General features: G+C 36.9%; 2 protein-coding genes across 5 annotated transcripts; one reads left to right on the forward strand and one right to left on the reverse strand.

The window, feature by feature from the left end:
- Positions 1–1,326: 1,326 nt before the first annotated feature.
- Positions 1,327–8,586, forward strand: LOC133710773 (uncharacterized protein At3g49140). 4 transcript variants are annotated; one of them, XM_062136906.1, is made up of 13 exons: positions 1,327–1,465; positions 1,903–2,026; positions 2,558–2,789; positions 2,972–3,074; positions 3,168–3,232; positions 3,843–3,959; positions 4,613–4,708; positions 5,346–5,499; positions 5,823–5,932; positions 6,163–6,312; positions 7,200–7,295; positions 8,041–8,186; positions 8,319–8,586. In XM_062136906.1, the coding sequence occupies exons 1-12, from the start codon at positions 1,432–1,434 to the stop codon at positions 8,152–8,154; spliced, it is 1,395 nt and encodes a 464-aa protein (XP_061992890.1). In that variant the 5' UTR covers positions 1,327–1,431; the 3' UTR covers positions 8,155–8,186; positions 8,319–8,586. The 4 variants fall into 4 exon arrangements, with proteins under 4 accessions (XP_061992890.1, XP_061992889.1, XP_061992891.1 ...); XM_062136905.1 differs by having other exon boundaries at positions 8,336–8,586; XM_062136907.1 differs by having other exon boundaries at positions 2,570–2,789; positions 8,336–8,586.
- Positions 8,587–9,607: 1,021 nt separating this feature from the next.
- Positions 9,608–11,772, reverse strand: LOC133710316 (zinc finger CCCH domain-containing protein 4-like). The gene is made up of 3 exons (XM_062136358.1): positions 11,325–11,772; positions 11,016–11,239; positions 9,608–10,615 (listed from the first exon to the last, which is right to left on the reverse strand). The coding sequence occupies exons 1-3, from the start codon at positions 11,697–11,699 to the stop codon at positions 9,736–9,738; spliced, it is 1,479 nt and encodes a 492-aa protein (XP_061992342.1). The 5' UTR covers positions 11,700–11,772; the 3' UTR covers positions 9,608–9,735.
- Between the last annotated feature and the right edge of the window lie 13,532 nt (positions 11,773–25,304).

Raw genomic sequence — 25,304 nt, forward strand, 5'->3', positions numbered from 1 at the left:
GTTTCAATAACTCTTTTGACCACTTTTACGGATCGTGATTATTGTCATACTCGCTGAACGACGTAATAGATATTTCAAAAAGAAAAGAAAACCACTTCAACCCGAAACCAAAAAAGAGACAAAAAAATACCTCCAATGGCTGCTTTACTGTCAAGTCTGCATATAACTCCATTTTTGATTACTCAAAACCTGCTGATCCTCATTGGAAAATTATATGGAGTTTCGATATCCCTCCTAAACAAAAGACTTTTATATGGGTGATTCTCCACAAAAAATTGTTGACCAATGTTCAGAGAGCTAGGCGTGGTTTCACCAATAGCAGCTCTTGTTCTATTTGCAATTCTGCCGATAAGACTCTTCTTCACCTCTTCAGAGATTGTCCCAGAGCTAGACACATTTGGTCTAATATTCCTAAGGCCACCTCCATTTCTAATTCCTTTTCCCTTGACTGGCATGGTTGGATCACTGCTCAACTGCATTGTAAGTCTCTGACTCATAAAGGCATTAAATGGTGCAACTTATTTGTTGGTGTCTGTTGGTTTATCTGGAAATGGAGGAATAAACAGATCTTTGACCCAACCTTTACTCCCCCTATCAATCCTGGGAAAGTTATTCTTGACTCTGCTGCTGAATGGAAAATGGCTGCTTTCAAAACCAATGTGTCCAATAATTGTGATTGTAGTTTGTTCTCTTGGACAAGGCCTCCTGAAGGCTTCTATAAGCTTAATGTTGATGGCACAAGAATTGCTTCTTCTGGTATGATTGGTGCTGGTGGTGTCATTAGAGACCATATTGGCAATTGGATTATTGGCTTCCAGATTAATCTTGGTATTGGTGCTATTCTAGACGCGGAAGCTTGGGGCTGTACTATGGTCTCAAGATTGCTAGGAATCTGCTCATCTCCAATCTGGAAATTGAGTCTGATTCTGCCATTCTTATCAATCTCTTGCAAAGGTCTGACTTATCTCTGCACCCCCTTGGTTCTCTCATTGATGGCTGTCATCATTTCCTTTCAACCTTGGACAATTCTAGAATCAGTCATATCTTTAGAGAGTGCAACATGACTGCTGATGCCTTAGCCAAAATGAGTATTGAGCATGCTCATGGTCTTATCACATTTGAGGATGCTCCTGTTCATGTTGTGCATGCCTTCCTGGATGATCTTGATGGGGTTTCTAGACTTAGAAAGACTGGGAATACTGCTGTTCCTTAGTTAATTTTTTTCTTCTTGTTTTTTGGGCCTTTGTGGGCTCCTATTGTAACCGAAAAAAAAAAAAAGAGACAAAAAAAAAAGAAAAAAGAAGAAGCTTTTGGTAAGAGGAAGATGTCAAGGCATAAAGTATAAACCATCCAAGCAAACGACAATAGGACATACTCAGCCACCAATAACCGTTCATCATACGACACACTCCGCCACTCTGCGTCTCTCTCATGGCAATTGCAGCTGCTTCTTCTCTTCCCTTGGGTAATCACGATCACACTCCTCTTTTCTTTTCCATCTGGGTTTCTTGTTTTTCTATCCAATATATGTCGGATCATGCCTTACTGCAATCACTGAACCCACCAATCCTGAAATACCCTTTTTCGATTTGCATGCCTTTCACAAAGCCCATTTCGATTTTTCGCCTTTTGCTTCCAAAGTGCCTAGCTTTAATGCTTGTGGGAAGCTATAGTTGTTGAAGAAATACCACATGCAAAAAATGATTGATTGCTGCAAGTACTAGTTTCATGCTGTTAATCATGTCCTGTTCTGTTAACTTAATAGTTACTGTCATGTCGGATACTTGATTTAATAGTGAATTATTTTCACCAAGTGGTTTCTTGTTTGCATTAGCTCCCACTTGAAACCTTCAATTTTTCAGCGCTGGACACTTTTGAAACTGTTGTAATTGGTGTTTTCAGGTCATTCCCATTGCCATTCATGCCACACAGAAGGAGTTTGTTGTTCGACAAGACATGGGATCTCAAGCAGTTGGATGAAACCTCATTTTGATGGTCGAAGATACCCTGATCCTCTGGGTGTAAGGTATAGCTTTGTTTATGATGATTTTTCTTATTTACAGAGTCATTAATTTTTTTTACAGAATATGTAGTATGTTTTGGGGTAGTCTTTACCGAGTATAATATGCTTTTAATAGTATAATGTAACTGTTGCCTGAGAAATAGAGGAATGAAAAGAATGCCTTCCTTTAGATGAAATTAAGTCTGCTTGAGTGAACATGAGTTTTATCTTTGCTTAGAACTTCTGGTGCACGTTTAATTCTTATTGAGGGAATGAACTTCATTCCTTTAGTCCTAATATTCTACAAATTTACCCAGCATTTGGGTATGAAGTTTTTAAATTAGAAATGGAATTTTAGGTGTAAATTGAAAATGAAGGAATTATGAGTAATTAAAAGAGTGAGTCTGTGATCGTAGGTCCATAACTTGGCAGCAAAATTTTCTACACTTTCATTAGATTTTCATCTGTATGTCATGATCTTAAACCTTTTTTTTTTTTTTTTTAAAACAAAGTTTACCCTCTAGTTGGTACAAAGAAAATTGAGTTCTATTACAGTTTGAAGTGCAGGAATCCGTTAGTTGGACCAACACAATTCCACTGGCTGTCTATTGGACATGGTCTTTGCCTTTCCAAAGTTTCGGTTGCGGCGGATTTCTCGGATTCTGCTCCTGAATCTTCTAGTTATATGACTAACCAGGGCTATCATCCTCTTGAGGAGTTGAAAGCGTGCAAAATGGTCCGAGACACTAAACTCACCTCTGCTGAAATAGCAAGAACAACAGTCGAGGTCTCTGTTTTCTAGAGAAAGGCTGTTTACTAATTTTATAGTTTGAGTTCCAAAATCTCAGTTAGTTGGTCAATGATGATGATATGTATTATATCTATTTGCGGGACAAAATACCTAGAGTCAACTATGAATCTACTTGGTGTCATTACCATCCATGGTTAAACATTTTCCTTCTGCCTTAGGCTAACGACAGTGCTTTGCTGGTTTTCCCTGGGAAGATACACTCTGAACCACATGAACAAATTTCTTGGGCTGAGTTTCAATATGTTATCGACGATTATGGAGGTCTTGTGAATCCTCATCTTGAAATGCATAACTTTATATTTTGTTTTTGTTGTACTCTTGATTTTAATTCCATCTTATTAATTACTTTTGTAGATTTATATTTTGAACTGTTTGATGATGCGAACATATTAGAAGATCCTACAGCAAGTAACCCTGTGGTGAGCATTTTCTTGCTTATATGTTTTTTCTCACATAAATGGAAACCCTTCAGGTCTAATTCTTTCAGAGTTTGAGTAACTCTTAACTAGGGCAATTACCCTCCACTCCTCAAGTGTGTTGGAAAAGGAAAAAGGTTTTAAGTGATTTAGTAAAATATTCTTTGGTGGCAGTTCTAGGTCTTATATCAGCAATCTGTGTGTGTGTGTGTGTGTGTGGCTAGTGTGTGACATTCATACACAATAGTTTGCATTTGTTTGTATTTCATTAGGTTGTTTGAGAGATTTTTAAATACCATAGTTTTTCATTGATGTAAAGTAAATGTTTAGATTGACTGCTATAGGTAATTGCATAAAGTCAATTTTATAAAATTATTCTAGGATATAAATCCTGGATTTTCCCATTTTGGTACTGATGTGTTCTTAATTATATGCATTTTACATAGTGCAGCAAAAAAAGTTGCTTCTATAGGAGTTAAAGAAATTCTATGTCAACATCTATATCAGCCTAGATAGTGGACTTATTCTGGTTCAGATTGTAAATTTAAATATTCATTTATATTTCCCGTATCAATACTTATGCTTTTGGATAATATGAGTGCATTGCCTTCAGAATGCTTTGTTTGGAATGGATATCCCTGTACACAACAATGGAAGAATAACTGGAGGATTCAGCATTCTAGATGACCAGAACAGTGACGATATTCCTTTTGATGATGATTATCTAGAGGTTAGCAAAGATAGTCGTGCTTTTTAGAAAAAATATGACAATCTCCCTTTTATTTGGATTGGATGGAGGTGCCAGAAACATAGGTAGGAATGGAAGATAGGGGGGTGGGTGTTGGGGGCAGAAAAGAAAAGTAGAATTTGTTACTTATTTGGTTTGATGAAGAGAACATGGTACTGTTGAAGTGTAATGGTAAAACAAATTCTGAATGTCCTTATGGTTCATGTGATTGATCTTGGACCTCAAATTATTAGCAAGGAAATCCCTTTTAACAATGACAAATAAACTTAAGATAAATTGCAGGAATAACGCCAAACATCTGTCTCTATGAATTTGATCTACATGGATTACCGGGCATTTTCAGCCAGCCAACCTAAATCCAGCCAAAGACTATAAATTTTATTTGGGCTGGTTGGCTAACTTGTCCCCATTAACCATGTAGTCTACTTTTTTTGATGACACAGAACTCTGGATGAGTTTCCTGGGTATTCAAATACATAGTTGCATAGTTTACAGGATAAATAAGTCTACCAAAACTTTTGTGCATGATTCCTTGTTAAGAATTATCTTTTTTTTTTCTTAAATCTGTTGCTTACATTTCTAAATTTCAATATTAAGTTATAGTTCATGCTCACATGCCTCTTTTGCTCACGTAGGTTGTAGAATCTGAAGCTTTTGATGTTCTGGACTGGGAGATACCTGATGCTTCTACCTTGATTCATCCCATTTATTTTGCAAAGTGCTTAACAAAGGTGATTACCTTGCGTTTTGATCAGTAGATGTATGATGATTGAAATTGTTAATCATGAGCGAGTAGTTCCAGATATTCTACAAGGGATTTGGATAAGATCATATTGCATAATGTTCATCATTGCTTGCTATAGCCGTTGTTGTAGCTCCATTTTCAGCTATGGTGTGGACCCTGTGGAGATGCCACTCGGACCAAGGGCCTTCTGTTCTACAGTTATGAACTTTCTTATGAGCCATTTATGTTTTTGCAGTCACTTGTATGTTTATAAGTGGTACTCTCAAGCCAAGCAGTACTTTCTTGACTTGCTTTAAATCCCATAATCTGTGGCTCATTACAAAAAATTATAAAAATATAAAATAGTAATAATAATAATAATTATTATTGTAAATAAATAAATATTAGGCTTGCTTCTTCATTATATGGCGGGGAACATACTTTTAGAAGCTGGGTGAAGTTATGGCTATTTGGAACGAACTTAAACACACTGGTTTCAAAATATATGCTCATAGAATAGATATGGTCTTAACTCTTATGAAAAAATTGATATGATATAGGAAAAAAATCATTTAATATTCGGGTCTTTTTGACATTGCTTTCACATATTATAGATCATTTACCTTTAGGCATGTTTTTCACAGGCCATCAATATCAGACATGACAGAAAAATGGATCACCCATCAAATGGTGTTTCTATTTTAGGATGCCTCATACCTGCTTTTGCTGATGAAGAATTTTATGTAAGAAGACTATTTCATTATGAGGATAGCGACTATTACAACTCGGATGAGAAAGGTATTTTTTTTCTTTATTACTGGAATGCGTATCTAATTAAACTGATACACCGGACTGTGGGTTGAGTAAAATGAGCTTTTTCTCTAGATGGGTAGGGTGAACAATTTGGTATTTTCTGTTGCCATTTTCTTTTCCGACCGTGCTCGTTTGTATCATGAAATCCATATTTGTGGTCATTAATTTCTACATTACTAGATGAGTATCATTGTCAATCAGTCTGCTGATGAATTGTAATCAGGAGAAAATCTTGTTCTGGCCTGTTCATTTTTACAATTGACATTAGCTGGCCATTTCAAGTTAACCAAAATTAAATTTTTGTTTAGGTGGAAAAGGAGTGAGCATTAGTTCCAAAAGTGACCGAAGCAAGAATTGCTCAACACTCTACCGGTTGGAGATAATGAGAATAGAGTTGTTCTCGGTATATGGTGTTCAGGCATGTGTGAACTTTTTACTGCCATCTATTCTACTTTTCTCACTTTTGCTATTTAAATATGAAAGTTCTGCTAATAACATCATCTTCATTTTTAATTGAAGTCCAAAAAGATGTTGCCTGTGTTTTATGCTGGCTAATTGGACACAAATATGCAACTTTTCTTTACAAATTTGAACTGAGATAGTTTGAAGTCTCTTCTTATGTTATTTTTCATTTTATGACCTTTGCAGTCCACAATTAGTCTACAAGATTTTCAAGATGCGGAACCTGATTTTCTTATAAACTCTATCTCGGATATTGTAGAACGGTTCAACGAAAGAGGTATTAGATGCGATGTTGCTCTTAAAGCTTTATGCAAAAGAAAAGGACTTCAAGTTGAGGTAACTAATTGATTTCTATTTTGTATATAAGCTGCATTTAGGGTCAAAGTTTTAGTATACACGGAAAAAAACTATTGAAAAACAGTATATATTGACCATTAATGTGTGATAGATTCCACATATGAGTCAAATTAATCAAACCTGTTCATTTTACTTATTCATACTAATTGAAGTTGTGGGAACTTTACTAGGAAACCTTAATGTTGAAATACCAGGGGATTCCTCTTAACATTCCAGGTTTCGGTCAAGAGAACATTAGTCTATCTGCCCTAAACTTCTGACAATGTCTGGAATTATGAATTACCTAAAAATGGGTGATAGAAAAACGGGAAGAGAGGTTGGGAGTGGAATGGCTTTAGGATCAAGTGTATTATGGGCTCCAGTTGCTGCTATTCTAGGGACCAGTCCATCTCTTCTATTATGATGAATCAGTTGGCTGTTGTGAAGTGGGGCTGGCTTTTAGTATTTTCTGATTGCTTCTGTTTTTGTGTTTTTCTGGGTTACTAATTGGTATCTTTTTCTACGTCTTGAAACCAAAAAAAAAAAAAAAAAACACAAGAACATGTACAGGTAGAGAAGAGTCTCAATCAACCAAGCTTTCCAACCCTATACCTAGAATATCTTCAGTGGTTGAAGTTTGTAATTGAAACAGTCATTTTGAATAGGAGTACGCCTGCATTCTTATTGCTAATATTCATAATGGAGGCTGCTTGATATTTACCGGATTTTAGGAAGAATGTCTCTGCTGATTTCCGACTCACTGTGTACTTATATCTTATATTTGTACCAAAACTCTTAAAAAGATTCTTTAGTTGCTTGCTAGCTGCTACATTCAGATTTAAATAACTGAATTGAGGTGGTCGTTGAATAACTCTACTCTTTTGTAGGGAGCTCACTTGATCGGGGTTGACAGTCTAGGAATGGATGTTAGAGTCTTCTCAGGGTCAGAAGTACAAACTCATCGTTTTCCCTTCAGAGTCCGGGTAAGCAGTAAGCAGTTAATCGTAATGCACTCGTCAGGCTCTATGTACATGAAGGAATGCACTCGGCTTAATAGTTATATTTGAGTTTTTACTTGATCCTAATGGTATCATGCTGTTTTCTCCTCACTATGCATGCAATTTTTATTTGACTACGGACTTAGCTTTATCCTGGTGGGCGCTTAAGTTTTTATTTACTTAAATCTTGAAATACTTGGTATTCAATACAAATTTACAACAAAGAAGGTTCAATTTATTTATCTACCCCCTTTCTCCCTTGGAAATTGAACTCATTTCTCATCTCACTTTGGGTCACAATAGTTTTCAGTTAGTTGTGATAGGCATATACTCACGATAGAAAGATCTCATTGATTTTGTCATATATAAACTCTTTTTCTTTTCTTTTTTTGGGGTGAAGACAATATTTTTTCAGAGATTGCTTTCTTTTGCTTTGAAGGATATTTTAAGAACTCTGAGCTTGATTAATATGATCCCCACAAAAGGGAGGTGGGAATGGCATCTTTGGCGTTGCAAATGTATCTTTAACATTGTGGATTTATTATCCACTCTTGTAGTATGCAGGACTCCCTTAACCCAATTACTCGTATACATTCACTGAACATACAGTTTAAACAAAAATTTTCAACTCCAGGTTGATGGTTCATCTAGAAAGGAAGGGAAAAAAAAAAAAATAGTATCAAACTTAGCTGCACATATCACTAAAGGGTTTCTCTGCATGTATGTGCAGGCCAAGTCTGAAGTTGCAGCTGAAAAACAGATTGAGCAACTTTTGTTCCCACGCTCTCGCCGTAAAAAGTTGAGAAGTCAAGGAAATAATTTTCAGGGTGTGGAGTCGTACTAATTCTATCATTGTGCTTCAGTCTTGAATGAAAGGTATTTATTTGTTCTCCTAGTACATTACCTTTGATATCTTTTTTCTCGCTGTTTCACTCTTGGTATGTCTCTTTGCCTTGATTTATTTTTTCAATTTTTAGCATCATGACAAGAAAATCTTATTTCTCACAGAAAATGTTTGGTCATAGGGAAAAGAAGATGATAAATAACCTGTAGCTCCTTTGACCTGGAACACCGTTGTTAATGCTCTGATGATTATCTGCTTAAATCTGCACCAAAATGAAGGCAAAGCTGGAAAATGGGGATAGCAGATTGTCCAGGTACTTTTTGGAAGAGATCACAGAATAAAACGCGACAATGTAAACAACAATAATCTTGTCCACTGTTGTATTTATTCTTTTATCTATTTTTCATCAAAGAAATGGTGCATTTTCATTGAGGGAAGACAATCTTGCTCATCAATTATGTTACAAGCAACAATTTTTTTAATGCGCAGTTTTACCCAGACATATATTATCTACATCCAAGATGAGAAGGGCAACCTTTATTATTTATTTTTAAGTGAATATAGGTTACTAGATGCCTGAAGATATGATTGCCTCAACCCTGGACAATATTTTAGACCCAGCTAACTGATCAGAATCGGCTTAATTACAAATGCTTTTTGATCTTAAGTCGAGAATAATTGTCATCCCAAATTTCTGTTTCATCAAAGAAACAGATCAGAATCGGCTTAATTACAAATGCTTTTTGATCTTAAGTCGAGAATAATTGTCATCCCAAATTTCTGTTTCATCAAAGAAACATGTCTTGATTTAATCCTAATTTGAGACGCGTCTTAATTTCTTCCTAATATGAAACATTTTACTCAACTCTTGAAGTATTAGCAGACTTTGTCCAAAAAACAAAACAAAAAAAGTACAAGCAGACAGCAAGCTATGGGCAACAGAACTCCTCACTTTCCCACATGATAATGAGATGATCGACACTAGTATTTGGTAGCCCACATCCATGGATATTCAACCGAGTTGCCCACATCCATGGATATTCAAGACATGTTTTTAAAGCAAATAACTCAGCGGTGAAAGGAGACTCTGTCTGCAAAGCCACCGCACTAATCTACACACCACATGCATTCCAGACAGCGACTTCCAATGCTCAGTTGTTCACTCACGGTAACTCCACAGTTCGTTAAGCCGCCCTGCCAACGTCAAGCGTATACAAACTACCAGTCAAGTGAGTCAACTAACATTATTAAGAAGAATCATATGTAAAGAATCCGCTACTGAAGCTTCTGCCAATATGTACATACCGATATTCAAGAGTGATTCTGTTTCATATTAGGGAGAGGGATGCTTCAATATAATATAGAATTAGTTCCCAAATCATATATACTTCGTGGAATCAAGTAAATGCACCGGTATTAACAGAGGGATCCTCAACTTGGAAAAGGTAAAAAGTATAAGAAAGAAACAGATTACTTTCCTGAAGAATCGTACAAAAAAAAGGATTCCAGAAGACAAAGGCCACTTTTTCCCACATAACTGTGTTTACACCAAGATATTAAAGCACAAATACAAGGGTACTGTCACTGCTGTGATGACCCTGTTGGCACAGGCCCAGAGCCAGACTCGGAAGGTCCAGAATTGGATTGTGCAGGTACAGACGATGTAGAACCTGAGGGTGCAGTCCCTGGTGTTGCAGAATGCTGGTAATGTTGATTCATTGGCAAGGATGGTGGTGGTGGCACTGCAGCATGATATTGCGGAGGGTATTGCTGATAAGGTGGTGGAGGCATATAACTGCTGTATGGTTGAGGATAAAACTGCTGATTATATTGACCATGTGGAGGAGCCATACTTTGAAAAGCATAATGCTGCCTCTCGGAACCAGAACTGTTCTCACCTGACCCTCTGGGACCACTTGGAGCTCCATCCTGCGATCGAACAACTGCACCCATTCTTTGAGGATCCATGGATGGATAATACGTTCCCTCCTGCGAAGCTGGAGGTGGGATGTTGTAGTAGTGCTGCACTGGTGGTGCAGATTGGTCTTGTAATTGGCTCTGCTGTTGGGATATGACTGCGCGAGGCAACAAGCCACTATGAGCCACGGCCTGTTGCCTAGCCTCATCTGTGCCCTCCAAGTCCTGTTTCGGTGCTTGCGGCCTACCCCACATTAACTTCAACCTCAAACCCTTCACCACCAGCCTATTGGAGAGTTCTTCTGCGGCCTTTTCTGCAGCTTCTCTTGTTGTGTATGTTACAAAAGCACATGCTCGTTGGAGCACCATCCTAACAGATTCTATTTCGCCATGAGCATAAAATTGATCCCTTAAATCCTGCTCAGAGACTCTTGCATCAATCCCACCCACATACAGGGTTCTAATGCTTTCATCCTCCGGCGGTTCCAGGGAGGGCATCTCTCCAGCCTTGTTAAGTAGCTTCATTGCCACAGGATCATTGACTCTGCAAATAAATTAAGACTAAAAGTGAACACCATAATATTTAAAAATCCAAACAGTGCATGTGTAAAAAAGTGACTGAAATATTACAAATATAAATTTCATCTGCAGGCTTCACATCTATCACCTACCAAACCTAAAAAAGATTCTATGTTCAAATACATATTTCCAACTCCGAATAAAAGACGACTTCATGATCTAGTTAACAATGCAAAGTAACTACTACTATCTGACACTCTCTTCTCTTATAATTTCGATGAATCAATTTCATCGAGTGGGAACAACACTAAAAAACTAGAAAAAAAACGATGATCATCGCCGCACGAAAGCAAAAGCTTCAAGTAACTAATATAGAGTGAATCAAGCACAAGAATAAAATGAAAAATTAGGAAAAGCATGTATACCCGTAGTATCGATCTTTGATATTTTGCTGAGACAACTCGCCAGTGATGGGCATCTCGTGCCGGTAAGGGCACTCAGCACCTCTAGTGCACTCGCCCCGAATAAAGAAACTGCACACATGCGCCCGGTTCCTCTTGTAATACGGCGTCGTTCTCTGCAGCTTCAGAATCGTGTCATTCGGCCTCGCCTTCCCGTACGACGATTCATAATCGATTCCAGCCCGAGCCTGCATTCAATAATAATATCATCCATCCAATTAAACCCAATCCAAAATCTAAACTAGAATTAGGGTTTGAAAATAAACCAATTACCTTTCGGTCATGTTCCTCGGCGAAGAACTCGCGATTGACGTCGCTCTTGGGAATGGCGTCGTCGGAGCCGATGGCGAGAGCTGTGTCGCGGACCTGGACGGGGAGGCCGTAGTCGAGATCGAGGAGGCAGACTTGGCAGACGTTCTTCAACTTACTGCAAGTCTGGCAAATCTCGGACTTCTTGAAGCGGGCGTCGCGGCCGGGGCGCCACCGGAAGACGGTGAAGGGGCGGGTGCAGATCTTGCACTCCTTGTCGTAATCGGCTTTGGTCATGCGAACGTAGGGGTTGTCGCCGAGGCATGACTCGCAGATGATGGGGAAGTCCGATCGCTCCCAACCGTCCGCCTCCACATTCCTTAGCAACCTGTGCGCCATCGAAGATATGACCTAGCCCAAATTCCAAAGACTACACTTTGACTACTGCTTTAATCTCGCGCAGTAAATATGACGACCCAGCTTTTATTTATATCAATTTTTTTTTCAAAATCTGTTGATAAGTCGTATTTGGTTAAAGAAAATAATTAATTAAAATACGAACGGACAAAAGTGCTCTTGAAAAATTGTCAGCCGGCAACCTCTGTAACGGAGCTAACAGCTCTAAATGCTAATGTTCGGTCGGAGTCAGAACCTCAGGTATCGTTATGATATTTCCAAAACGTGAGGTACCGAAATTTATAAGGAACAAAAGTTCAGGTACCGTAAGGACCAATTTCCCTTTTTAATCTTTAAAAGGTTTCTGTTTTAGGGGGTGTATTCAATTAATAGTCTACAAGATTTTTTTGTATTTTAAAAGTCTGTGGGTATTCAACTGAGATTTTAAACAGTCCTTTAAAATCTTGATGTATTCAATTAAGATTTAAAATTATACATTCAAATCTGCTGATATTCAAAAGTATACGGATTTTTAAGGATTTCATTAAATGCTAGATTTTGGAGGATTTTATAGTGCTTTTTATACATATCAAAACTCAAAAACAATCCAACCACTTCCCAAAAGATTTTGATGGATTCTTTCTCACTCAAAAAATGAAGAACCTCTTCACCCAAAAAAATAAAAAAAATAAAAAGCAGGTCTCAATAGGTGACACTCATCCATTTTGTCTTAGACCTATTTTCTCACTATCTTCCTCTGCCTCTGCTCTCATCTAATAATTTTTTATTTTATTTTTATCACTATAGCTCTAGAAGCCTTAATCCTTTTAGCTAATGAAGCTCACTTTCAATGGTATTATTAAGTTGATACATACACACATGATTCTTTTGTAAATTAGATATGAAATAAATTATGTCATTAGTTTACTACTTTATTTTTTGTGTAACATTTTTGCTGGTTAGTTTTATCTTATTGTTCATATATCATTATACACAACATAAAGAATGGTAGATTGCCATACTTTCTTCTCATTGATATAGCATTATAGTTGGATCCATACATCCATTGCTTAATTAAAGAAGAAGAAAAAAAAATTAACCTACTAAAAACATCATAAGGATTTGTAAAATCTAAACAAATACTAGTAAATCAATCCATTAGAATCAATCAGAGTCCATATAGAATTTAAACAATCCGTGGATTAAGTAAATCCATGGATTATAAAAACTCAAACAAAGTCTTTTAAAATCTAAATTGAATACACCCCCCTTAGTTGACAAAGGATGTTTGCTTAAATAATAGTATAATTAGGGTGATGCTATTCACACACTCATTTTCTCTATTCGCACACCCCTCTATTTTTTTAATTACTTTAATTCAATTTTTTTTTACAAATTACCCTAACTATCCTTTCTTGCAATTCTAATTCTTTTTCTTTTTTCTACTTAGTAAGTCAATCATTTTTTTTTTAATTAATGAAATTTCATTGATAATAGCGCATGCCAAGAAGGTCATTACATACCCATCCTCTTACACATAACAATGGTCAAACAAGAATTCGTGGAGGAGCCACAGTGGTACATAGGATAGACCAACTATATTTGAACTTATCGCTCACTTATTTAAAGTGGGCTCATAACTATGAACTAATCTCGCATAGTAATAGGCTAGTTAAAACAAAACTAATTAAAAAATGGGTACAAAGACCCAATGCTCATGCTGGACTCAAGAGATCCCGGCCCAACACTTGATTTCCGTGCTGCAGTCGCAACCAGAGGCCGAAGAAGCACCAGGACCCACCAGCATGAGTCCCCAGCCTCTAGAGTCGCCGACGGCCGTTCAAACAGCCACACTGACATAGTCGACGGTAAGTCTGCAGTCTCCACCGTCCACGCCACCGAGAACTGGGCACGGATAGGGGCCCAAAAGAGGCACAATGCCTTCCACCCTGCTTTGGACACCTAGATCCAGTTATGCACCCGCGTCCCTTCGCCACCAGCAGCCCTCGTCGCCAACACCAGCAAATTGACGAGGAATGCCTCGATTTGGGGTGGATTGATTACGCTCCATTCTTCGCCGGAGAAAGCTGAGTTCCCCAGATTAGATAAAGCTTGGTGTTGAGTCAGAACCCGCACCCCGCTCATCCTTTGTTTACCGAACTTTGTGATGTGGCTCCATGGCTGGCTTAGAGATCGGCTATTGATGGTCGGAAATAGATAGCCCAGCCTAGGGGGCTAAGGTTAGAGAAGAGCAGCGCTGCTCTCATGTTAGAACTCTTGTCCTCTCTCTCTTCTCTTCTGTTGTGGTTTCTCTTCAGAAACATGAAAATTTGGAGCGTGCAAACACGTATAGTTTAATTTTTTTAGTAAGTCAATAATGAATCAAATATTATTATACAATAAATCAATTTTCTTTTACCTATATAAATGAAGGAAAAATATTACGTTCATTAAGTGGAATGAACTGTATTATTACACAAGGAATATATTTCCTAGGTAATTACGTTCATCAATCTAAATTGCAAAGTTTATCCTCATACAAGTAAGAGGGGTAAGAAGCATACTTTACTCCTTTGTTGTCTCAGGGTCCAATATTGCACCTAGCTTATTTGAGTTTCTCATCTCTTATAGATTGGCAAAAAGCCATTTTCAAACGCAGTCTGCAAATTTGGGAAATTTTTAGGTACAACAAAAACCCGAGGAGCTAGACAAATGCAGACACATGCATAATCAATGGTATGAAACTCTTAAAATTGATTTATTGTATAATGATATTTGATTCATGATTGACTTGACAAATAGAAAAAAGAAAAAAGAAAAAAGAAAAAGAAACATAATTACAAGGGAGGGTAGTTAGGGTAATTTGTAGAAACAAATTGAATTAAAATAATAGGAAAATAGAGAAGGTGTGTGAATAGAGAAAATGGGTGTGTGAATAGCACCACCATATAAATAATCATGATTTTCTTTTGCAGTAAAAATCTATCAAGAATATCTATATAATGTTAGAGCAACTCCAATGGAATGGTCAAATCCACGTGGAGAATGTGAATCATCCAAAAAGACATATCATTCTACTCCAATGGATCGAGTAGCTATTGCTTATGTGTAATTGACATATGAGTTTGTGATGTCAAATGTTTTATGGCTAGCTATATGTTTATTTGAAGTGAGCCTATATCAACATTTACATCCCAACAAATCATAACAAAATAAAATTAAAAAAACAAAAATAAAAACTCATAAAATAATATACATTTTGACATATTGGTTGGAGAGAGTGATGTAAATTTGACATTTGCCACATAAGTTGTCAAAACCAAATTTGACACACTCTTTGTAACATCTCCATTAGAGATGTTCTGAGATATAGTTAATTGTAGTATGATTACTAAATACCAAACCCTAAACCTGATCGTGTCCGCCGACATGTTATAGGGAAACGTTCTCGTGTGGAACTGCAGAGGCATCGTCAACTACGAAACTTAGCGTGCTTTCATTAATCTGGTGCATGCAAAGAAGCCACACTACTGGAATTATGCCCTCAGACATCGGCCAAAAACCGATGAGAAAAAAAATCTCGACCGATGTCTTAGTGGGTGATGAGAAAGGTCCGGAAAATCCAGACATCGATTTTTAGCCGATGTCTAGTATAAGTATACACATCGGTTACCCATAATAAATCGATGTAAATACGTTTAAATGATAACAAACTTGTATGTTTAACTATTGTTAAATCCTCATTTTATTGTCATTAATGCTTAAAGAAATATAAATCCTACAGCACAACTATGCATTTTAACATCGTTATTCATTTAAGAAACGATGACTGATATTGTTTCACACATCGATTTGATGGTCTTCATCGATGACGATACTTATACTAGACATCGATCTCTATCTAAAACACGATGTACACTAGTTTGTGGCGCATCGGTTTCAACATAGTAATTTGATCTCATGTAGTTAATGGGACATCGATTTTCATTTTGAAACTGGTGTATTTCTCTTAATGGACATCTGTTTTTATAGTTATAACTTAATTATTTAGACTTTATGTATAGACATCATGTTCTTTAGATGAGAATGATGTCCACAAAATATGTAGCTGCTGCTATAAAAGACAATCTATATTTGACGAAAGTAATTTGAATATTGGAGTATTTTGTCCAAAATCATTATCCTTGACAGTTCACAAAATAGGCAAAAAAAACCCCCAATTAACCTATTACAAGGCTAGCCTAGCAATTACTATTGCAGTTTTGTTCACAATTGCTGTAGTCACTTCATTTACCACAAAAAGGTGCGAATTGGGTGCGCTACAAGACTGAAGAAATCATATGGATAGTTCACATTGTTTTCATATTGTCTAAAAATTCTTGAAGATCTTTCAACTTTGCACCAGAGAAGCCTGCAAAAGAGAGTATATTGTAACACAAACATGGAAATGCAATGTTTCCTGTTAAATTTCACATGCAAGACCACTGACTATCATGAACATTTTATAGCTATTACCATTACTATCATTCATCACAGATGAATCTTTGGATCGGTTGTAGATCTTATCTATCTTATTCTGTTTCGCTTCTTCAGCCTTTCTGGTCTTCAGCTTTGCTGTTTTCGTCCCATGTTGTGATGATGTTTTAACTATCTCTGCACAACACAATAATTTACAATGAGTTTTGATATAAAATACATCAACGGATACTGCCACCCAACAACAAAAGATAGATACATGCAAAACAACTTCAATATGGTAATTGTAAGGATTTTCCTATTCATTAGTCTTCAATCATGAAACCAGATATAGTAAAATTGCACATAACAAAATATAAGCTTGTCTGTTGAACAAATATAATTGTAGAGGGCCAAAAGAAAGAAGTACTACTTCTGGCAATTTGGGGACTAGCAGCTAGAAAATTACTCTCCATGTCAGATCAGTAAATTATATCTCATGGGAGCCAAACAATAATAGAGGACAAGAAGTCCTCAATTAAGCCTAGAAACACTCAACAGTAGCAAGAAAAAAACACTTCAAGATAACAACATTAGTCAAAGTAATAGCAGTTTTCCAATCTTATGATAGGGCTGATAAGAAGTAATGTCTAAACTCTAGAGTGACTGGTGCCCATAGAGCAGACCAAAAAAATGATTCTATCCCAAAACATAACTACAAAATGGAGTACTTTTTAAAACTGATATAAAGTAAGTTCCAAAAATGAGAGGGAAGGAAAGCATGTACCAGCTGTAGTGCATTGACATTCAAGTTTTGAGGTCACTGGATCTAAGTCCTGCATGAATTATTAATGTTTAGAACTTTAGAAGTATCCTGATGTATATGAAAAGCTCATTTGAACAAAAGAATTACTCGGACACATATAATATATATAGTTATGGTTTAAGAGAATGATCATACTGAGTGAAAGCGAGCTATCTTGATATTTTTCTTAACAGCATCAACTCCTGTTACAGCAGCTCTCATCCGAGCTAAAAGCTGAAAAAGTTTAAAGATTAAAGTCAACCCATTTACCAAATACATTTTTCAGCTAAACTATCATTTCAGTTTCACATAACTTAAAGTAAAGCAGCTGAGTTGGCAACATTACATGCTCTTGTAGGGCAATAGAAATGTCAATGTGATGGATACTGTCTCTGCAATCGACAAGTATCAAGGGATATTCAGCCAAACCAACACTAGTAGTAAGCATTTTTTGGATTAAATTTAATCCCTATTGCCGAATGTCTAAATTACATCTGAAATAACATACCTCAGAAAGAATTCCACCTCCACAGCCAACATCAATAAATTTGAGCCCTTCAAAGGGCCTAGCAGATAATGGATCCCTCCTGAAAATCAAAAACACAAAATAAGAAACATGGAAGCACTATTTTCCTATTAAGTCCTAATACATGTTTTCAGGTGTGATTCTTTATAACCGTTTCATTTCAGTAAACAGTACCAGAAAGCAAGGACACCTACTTCTTCATTACTTAGCAACTACCGATTTTCATTATTCACTGAACTCATAACTACAGTCAGAAAATAATTGAGCTTCACCTGAAATGACGACACAGTGTTGAGCGAATGAATGCAAGCCTTGTAGGATTCATTATAAAGTAAGTTACATAGCCACGCCTTTCAGATGACCTTCCATCACCATCCCCACCAGAGAAACGCTGTTTAGGAGGTGCATCCTTAAAAGCACCCTGACCAGCAGGGGCTGATTCAAGATTATACCCACTGTTGTTTTCATTATTGGCTGAATCACGATTGTATCCACCACGGCCACGGCCACGCCCATATCCATATCCACGTCCACCCCCACGGCCTCCTCGACTAGCTTCATTCTTTAAATCCCTCACTGCACAAGATGAAGCAACATCTAATTAGTAAGAAGAAACTTTAAATAAAACTTTATACTGAACACAGTCTCACGACAAAATATTCAAATTCCCATAACAAAGACGGGAGAAGGCTTTTCCTGATATATATAACCAAGTGAAAGAGGAAAATTATGTATGACATATGAACAATATGCCAAAGTAACAAAAGAGCAAGAAAAATTAAGACAGTCATCTATCTTCAAGAGCTTCTGGGAAGCTCAAAATGTGGTTTTTAAATGAATAACAAGACAATCACACACAGAACCAGTTATATGTTCTCCTTCCAATTCATGTATTTTGTATTTTTGGAAGTCTACACCACTAATACACACATTTACCAAAAACAACCCCACCATAACAACAAAGGGTAAAGCTATGGTATGTTAACATTTCTCATACATAAACTATTTTTACCACTTTAAGGACTCATGTTACCACTTTGAGGACTAATATTACTATTTTGATGACTCATATGGTAAATTAAGAAAATTTACCATTTTAAGGACTCATATTACCACTTTGAGGACTAATATTGCTATTTTGAGGACTCATGTGGTAACTAAGAAAATTTACCACTTTAAGGACTCATGTTACCACGTTGAGGATTAATATTACCATTTTGAGGACTCATTTTACCACTTTTAAGACAATTGTATGCATGTCATACGTTAACACATTGTAGAATTTTCCAACAACAAAAGCCAAATCTCAAAGAGACTAATACATTCATGACACTGAAAAAAATCAACTAAATAAATCTTCACACAAATTTTCAACCAAAGTAAGCAAAGAAACAAAAAGGGAACCCATATTCAATCACAACTCACCTATATATATAAGCTCCCAGCATACAAAAGAATCCGAATAACCCAGAGTACATCCATTATAAACAAATGAATACTTACATCTTGAACAAAATCTTTCAGAGACTCTGAAAAGAAATAAAAATACACGTTTTTTTACATCGCGTGCAATTCCGACCGATTTAATAGTGGTGATGTCTATTGACATAATTCTAGTATTGCCAGCACTTATTTTTCTCTCAGAAACCCTAGTGAAAAAGGGTTTGATTGACTCTTTGAAAAACAGCCTAGGATTCAAGGGAGGTTTTTGTGTGCCTCATGAGGAAGACTCTCAAGGATTGGCGCTATTCTGGAATGATGAAACACATGTGGATTTGCGTACGTATTCAGCCAATCACATCGATGCAGTAATAGGCAAACCGGGAACCAATCTATGGCGCTTCATCGATATTTATGGTAGAGCTGCTAGGGGAGGAAGAGACCGGACTTGGAGATTAATTGAAACATTGGCTGCACAACCATGCTCACTTACTTGGCTAATGGCAGAGGATTTTAATGAAATCATGTGTCATGATGACAAAACAGGAGGATTGCCTCGTGCAATGGCAGCCATGGAAAAATTCTGAAAGACTATGGCTAGATGTGGACTTATTGACATGGGATACGTAGGAAGTAGGTATACCTGGTATAATCGATACACAAGGGAAAGACTTGATCGAGGATTCTAGACTTCACAATGGAGGCACCGCTTCCCAATTAGCAGAGTTATCACGCTTGATCCCTCCAACTCTGATCACTGCCCTCTTCTGATTGAGGTTAGGGTTGAAAGACTGTTTCAAAAAGGAATCGTAAGACGCTTTCGTTTTGAGGAATGTTGGTGGGGAAGACAGGAATGTGATGCTATAATCAAGCAAGAATGGTCATGCCCTACAACAGGTAATGCTCTCAGGCAGTTAGGGCATAAAATGGCTTGTACTGGAAGGAGTTTGATGCAATGGCATGTCTCAGACTTTGATAAACAGAAAGTGGAGATGAGAGTAATTCAAGAGAAGTTAGGGAACCTGATGGGACAACCGCATTCATCTGCTTTGTATGAGGAACAAAAATCCCTTCATGTTCGCTACAACCAATTGCTTACGAGTCAAGAAAAGTACTGAAGGAAACGGTCTAGGGTATTGTGGCTAGAGGAGGGAGATATGAACTCTACTTATTTCCATAGAAGGGCTAGCAATCGCCGAAGTCGAAACATGATCAAGGGTCTAACTGATGATCAAGGGGTTTGGCAGACTGATCCACAGATTATCCATCACCTACTGCATACCTATTTTCAAAAGATCTTTACAACGGAGGGTATTGATGATAGTGCCTTACAGGAGGTGTTGAATGCTACGCCAAACAAAGTCACTGATCAAATGAATGCAAGCTTGCTGCAAAGTTATTCTGATGAGGAGATCAAATGTGCAATTTTTCAAATGTATCCCTCCAAAAGTCCTGGCCTTGATGGTATGTCACCTTTTGTCTTTCAAAAATATTGGCATATTGTGGGACAAGATGTTTGTATTGCTGTAAAGAACTTCCTGGAGAAGGGGGAGTTATGGTTGGAGGCTAACTTTACTCACCTATGTTTGATTCCAAAAATCCCAGAACCTAAAGATGCTACACATTTTAGACCCATAGCCTTGTGCAATGTTGTTTGTCGTATTAGCTCAAAGGTGATTGCAAATAGATTGAAATTTTTGCTCCAGGATATTATCTCTCCCTTGCAAAGTGCATATGTGCCAGGGCGTCTTATTTCAGACAATACCTTGGTTGCTACGGAAGCAGCTCATTTCATGCACAAACTGAAACAACAAGAGACAGGTTTCTTCTCCCTTAAACTGGATATAAGCAAGGCCTACGATCGATTAGAATGGGGTTTTGTGCAAGCCATCTTATTAAAACTTGGTTTTGCTTCTCAATGGGTGGAAACAATTATGCTTTGTGTCCGGTCTGTGAAGTATGCTATCCTCTTTCATGGGGAGTCATCAGAACATGTTATATTGTTATACCATCTAGAGGCATAAGGCAAGGTGATCCACTATCACCATACCTCTTTATTCTCTGCAGTGAGGGACTATCAGCGCTTATTACTCAGGCAGTCCACAACAACTCCATTCAGGGCCTTACTATGTGTCCCCAAGCTCCTACGCTACACCATCTCTTTTTTGCTGATGATAGTATTCTGTTCGGCACAGCAACTGTTGAGGAATGCAGGCAATACAGGAGATTATTAAATGTGTATGAGAAAGCCTCGGGTCAGAAGGTTAATTTTGACAAAAGCAGTGTAGTATTCAGTAATAATGTTCAGCAAGCTCAACAGCGCCCAGACTTTAGCATCTATCTTGGAAGTTCAATGTGTCACTGAACATGACAGATACCTAGGGCTCCCCATGCGGGTTGGAAAATCCAAGACTGCCATCTTTGCATATATTAAAGAGAAGCTTACAAAAAAGCTAGTCAACTGGAAGGCCAAGATTCTCAATGCAGCAGGAAAGGAGACTTCGATCAAGGCAGTAGCTCAAACTATGCCTTTATATGCTATGAATTGCTACTTGCTTCCTAAAGGATTGTGTGATGACATTCATCAATTATGTGCATCCTTTTTTTAGGGTGATATAGTTGAGAAAAAGAAAATACATTGGAGAAGTTGGGAGAAACTTTGTCTTACTAAGCAAGAAGGTGGAATGGGGTTTAAAAACATTTATGCGTACAACCTGGCTATGTTGGCTAAGCAAAGCTGGAGGTTAGTCACAAACCCTAACTCTTTGATTGCTAGGTTGTATAAAGCACGATATCATCCACATTGTTCCTTTTGGGAGGCGGAGCTAGGAGATGCACCTTCATTCTCCTGGAGGAGTATTTTGGCAGGGCAGACCAATCCTTGCAGCTGGTATTCAATGGCGAGTGGGAGATGGTACAAGTATAAATATCTGGTTAGATAAGTGGATTCCAAATTGTCCACAGTATTTGGTACATAGGCCGGTAAACTGTCCTTTTGAGCACGTTTATGAATTAATTGATCCAACTTTTAAGTAGTGGAGTTCTCCTATCATCAATATGTGTTTCAGTCCGGAAATTGCCAGGCAGATTACATGCATCCCTCTTAGCCAAAGAACCATCTAGGACCGCCTTTGTTGGAGTCCAGAATGCAATGGTCTGTATCCTATAAAATCTGCATACTGGATAGCGCGTACAAAAGTGCTAGAAAATGTGTTAGCATCCTCCTCTAATGGTGACCCTTTTAAGGTATTGTGGAAGCGGCTATGGAAAAAACAAGAGCAGTTTGGAAGCCAGATCCGCATGGGAGCTGAAAACTCAACGTTGATGGCAGCTTTCTACCTGACAGCCATAATGGGGATGTAGGAGGTATTCTGAGAGATGATATAGGCCAGTTTCGTGTAGCTTTTGCAATTCCCATCTCCAATGTATCAAGTCCAAAACAGGTTGAACTGCAGGCCATTAAACATGGAGTGCAGCTACTCCAATCATTGAATGCAGGGAATACAATTGTTGAAAGATGTCTGCAAGCCAAGCAAGATGTCTACAACCCCCTTCATGAAGCTCTGGCTGAAGGTAATTTGGTGGATGATATAAAGTTGATTCTAGGGTCTTTGTGTCACACCCCAAACCCGAGACCAATATTATATTGAAATATGGTACCCGAATTCGTGATGTGAGTTATTACAAATAAAACTTCCTCAAAGAATAAAATAAAAGAATTTATATAAGTCTGAAAAATACTCTTATTAGGAATTGAAATTATTGTTTTTTTTTTTTTTTACAATACCGGAGCTGAGCAAAATATATTACATTATTTCTTTTGAGAAAGTAGTAGAAAATAAAACATTCATTTATTTAGTGGATCCACCCCGTTTTCCCCAAGCATCTACTCGTTACCTGAAAACAAGGTGTAGTATCATAAGTAACACAGACCCAGTAAGTACAGCTTACATTCTTATATTAAAATGTCTTATAAGAAATCAAATTTGGACACCAATTCAAATTTACCAAAAACCATTTATATGTTCATACCAATTCGTAAATATGTATATGTATACACATATATAGCCAAATATATTCAACCACGTGAATGTTTATGAGACTGGTAATAAATCACAAAGTCACATGCTAGAGTCCACTCTACTCAAAGCACGGATAAGCCACAGCATACTGAGGACACTACCAAAGTATGTATACTCAAGGTCGACACATTCTTCCTATGAGTATAATAGTGCACTATCTGTATGGACTAGAGCCCAGGCTAACTTCTCATATCACAAAACACTTTTACCAGTAATTCACTTAAACACGGGGTAGTACTAATCACCTGGCTTCACAACTGTACTTCTCAGACATAATCAAATTCACAAAATACAATCTTTATAAATTATAGATCGTAATATATGTATATGTACGCATGCTTATAGAGACATATACTTAGGAATAATCTCATATGAAAACATATGTAATATAATTGTATGACACAAATAAGTAAATTCACTAGCAAACAACATAATTAAAAATAAGCTTGTACATAATTGAAATCAAGTAAAATATGTAATAATAAAGCACAAGCATTAAATGAATAACTATGCACAATTTAACAAAATTATACTATAGTTAGTATTTATGTCCAAATCCATTGCAGTTCATCAACCGTGTTCATGTTTTTCCGATTAGAGTCATCAAACTTCAAAATGTGTTATGTTGTCCATCACAAGTTCGAATTAATCAAATGAGTACACCGTTTCAAAGAATTTTTTCACAAGGAATTCAATGGAATAAGTCATGTAATCCAGTTCGAAATGACGTAGTCCAGAAATGGTGAAGAACCATAACGGCGCAGAAACCGATATTTTTGATACTAACCTTTGATTTCTAAGTCTTTACGTACGTACTGTGTATTTTAGCATTAATTCTCAAACTTTCCAGATCACAAGTAGAGGTCCTAAGCTTCAAATTGATATAAAGTTTGTAGAAAATGGTTAAGAAATGAGGGAGATATGAATTTTTGAAGTTGTGATAGCTATGTGAGATTTCCAGCGAGTTTAAAAGTTGAAAACTTTGATTAGCCATAACTTCTTCATTTCTTAACCTTTTTTAGTGACTCAAAAGCCTAAATTGAAGAACTTTTGATGAGGAATTTAATACTGTAATTATTTTTGACAAAACAAATTTTACTATATACGAAAATACAGGTTTGCAGCAAAGCAGATCTTTTTCCATTTTATCATCGGTTATGCATTTTGATAAATCTTAAAGACAAAAAATATAGAAATGTATTCATGTACTTACTTAAGGATTTGTGTTTTCTCTTCAACTAAGGGAGTTTTTGATCAATTTTGCATTTGATCTTCAAGCTTGTAGGAAATATGATCAGATCATATGTTTATATAGGCTAGAATTAATCACTAAAATAAGAGTGGCTCTTAATTAAATTTATTTAATTATAAAAAAACTAAATACCAAACCGAAAATATGATTTATAAAAATTTTACAACACATACAGTACTGGTACTGCATGACAGTGACAGTGACAGTGACAGTGAATGTTACTCCATTCTTGATAGATGCAAAATGTTACTGTACTGGTACTGCAGAACAGGGACACTAAAATTCACAGACTGTTTTCAGTGGGTTGAAAAATGAGAATAACAATAAAATGTATGAAGATACAGATATAAAAGAAAATGGAACTACAACAAGGATGAAAAATGACAGCTCTTTCATCCTACGTCACAATTCAGAAACAGATGAAAACATGTGACCTGTTTGATAAGCATCTTTCGCTTTTCAAAAGAAACAAGGCCACAGAACCTTATCAAGAAGGAATCTGTTTTTGTCACTTCATTGTATTGCTATTTATCAAATCCAATATCAATAAACCGTTTTATTTTACCAATATTCACTAGTATATCCTATTTTTCATTTCTGAACGAACTGTTATATGTATAAGATATAATTTTATATGTACATATATTATAATAAGTAGGGCTAATTACTGTTTAGTACCCTGTCGTTTTAGTCCAACACCAATTCAGTCCCTCGACTTTCAATTTCATCAAAAACACCCCTGCAATATCATTTTCTCGTCCAATAGGTCCCTCCGTCGGGATTCCGTCAATTTCAACCGTTAATTGCTGACGTGGCAGTCCAACGCAGCAAAAGTGGGACCCACATGAAAGTCAAATACCGAAAATGACCCTAGCCAACCAGACATGGAAAAATCCAAAATAAATCCTAAATTTTGAGGTTTGGAAGATTCGAACCCACACCACCATGCATGCATAGCAAAGCCCCAAGCACCATGCCACTTGTACAACATTGATATATATCAAACAACATAATATATATATCTGTATACCCACCATGGTGGTTGGGG

Source organism: Rosa rugosa, chromosome 5, assembly GCF_958449725.1.
Source record: "Rosa rugosa chromosome 5, drRosRugo1.1, whole genome shotgun sequence".
Taxonomy (NCBI): Eukaryota; Viridiplantae; Streptophyta; class Magnoliopsida; order Rosales; family Rosaceae; genus Rosa; species Rosa rugosa.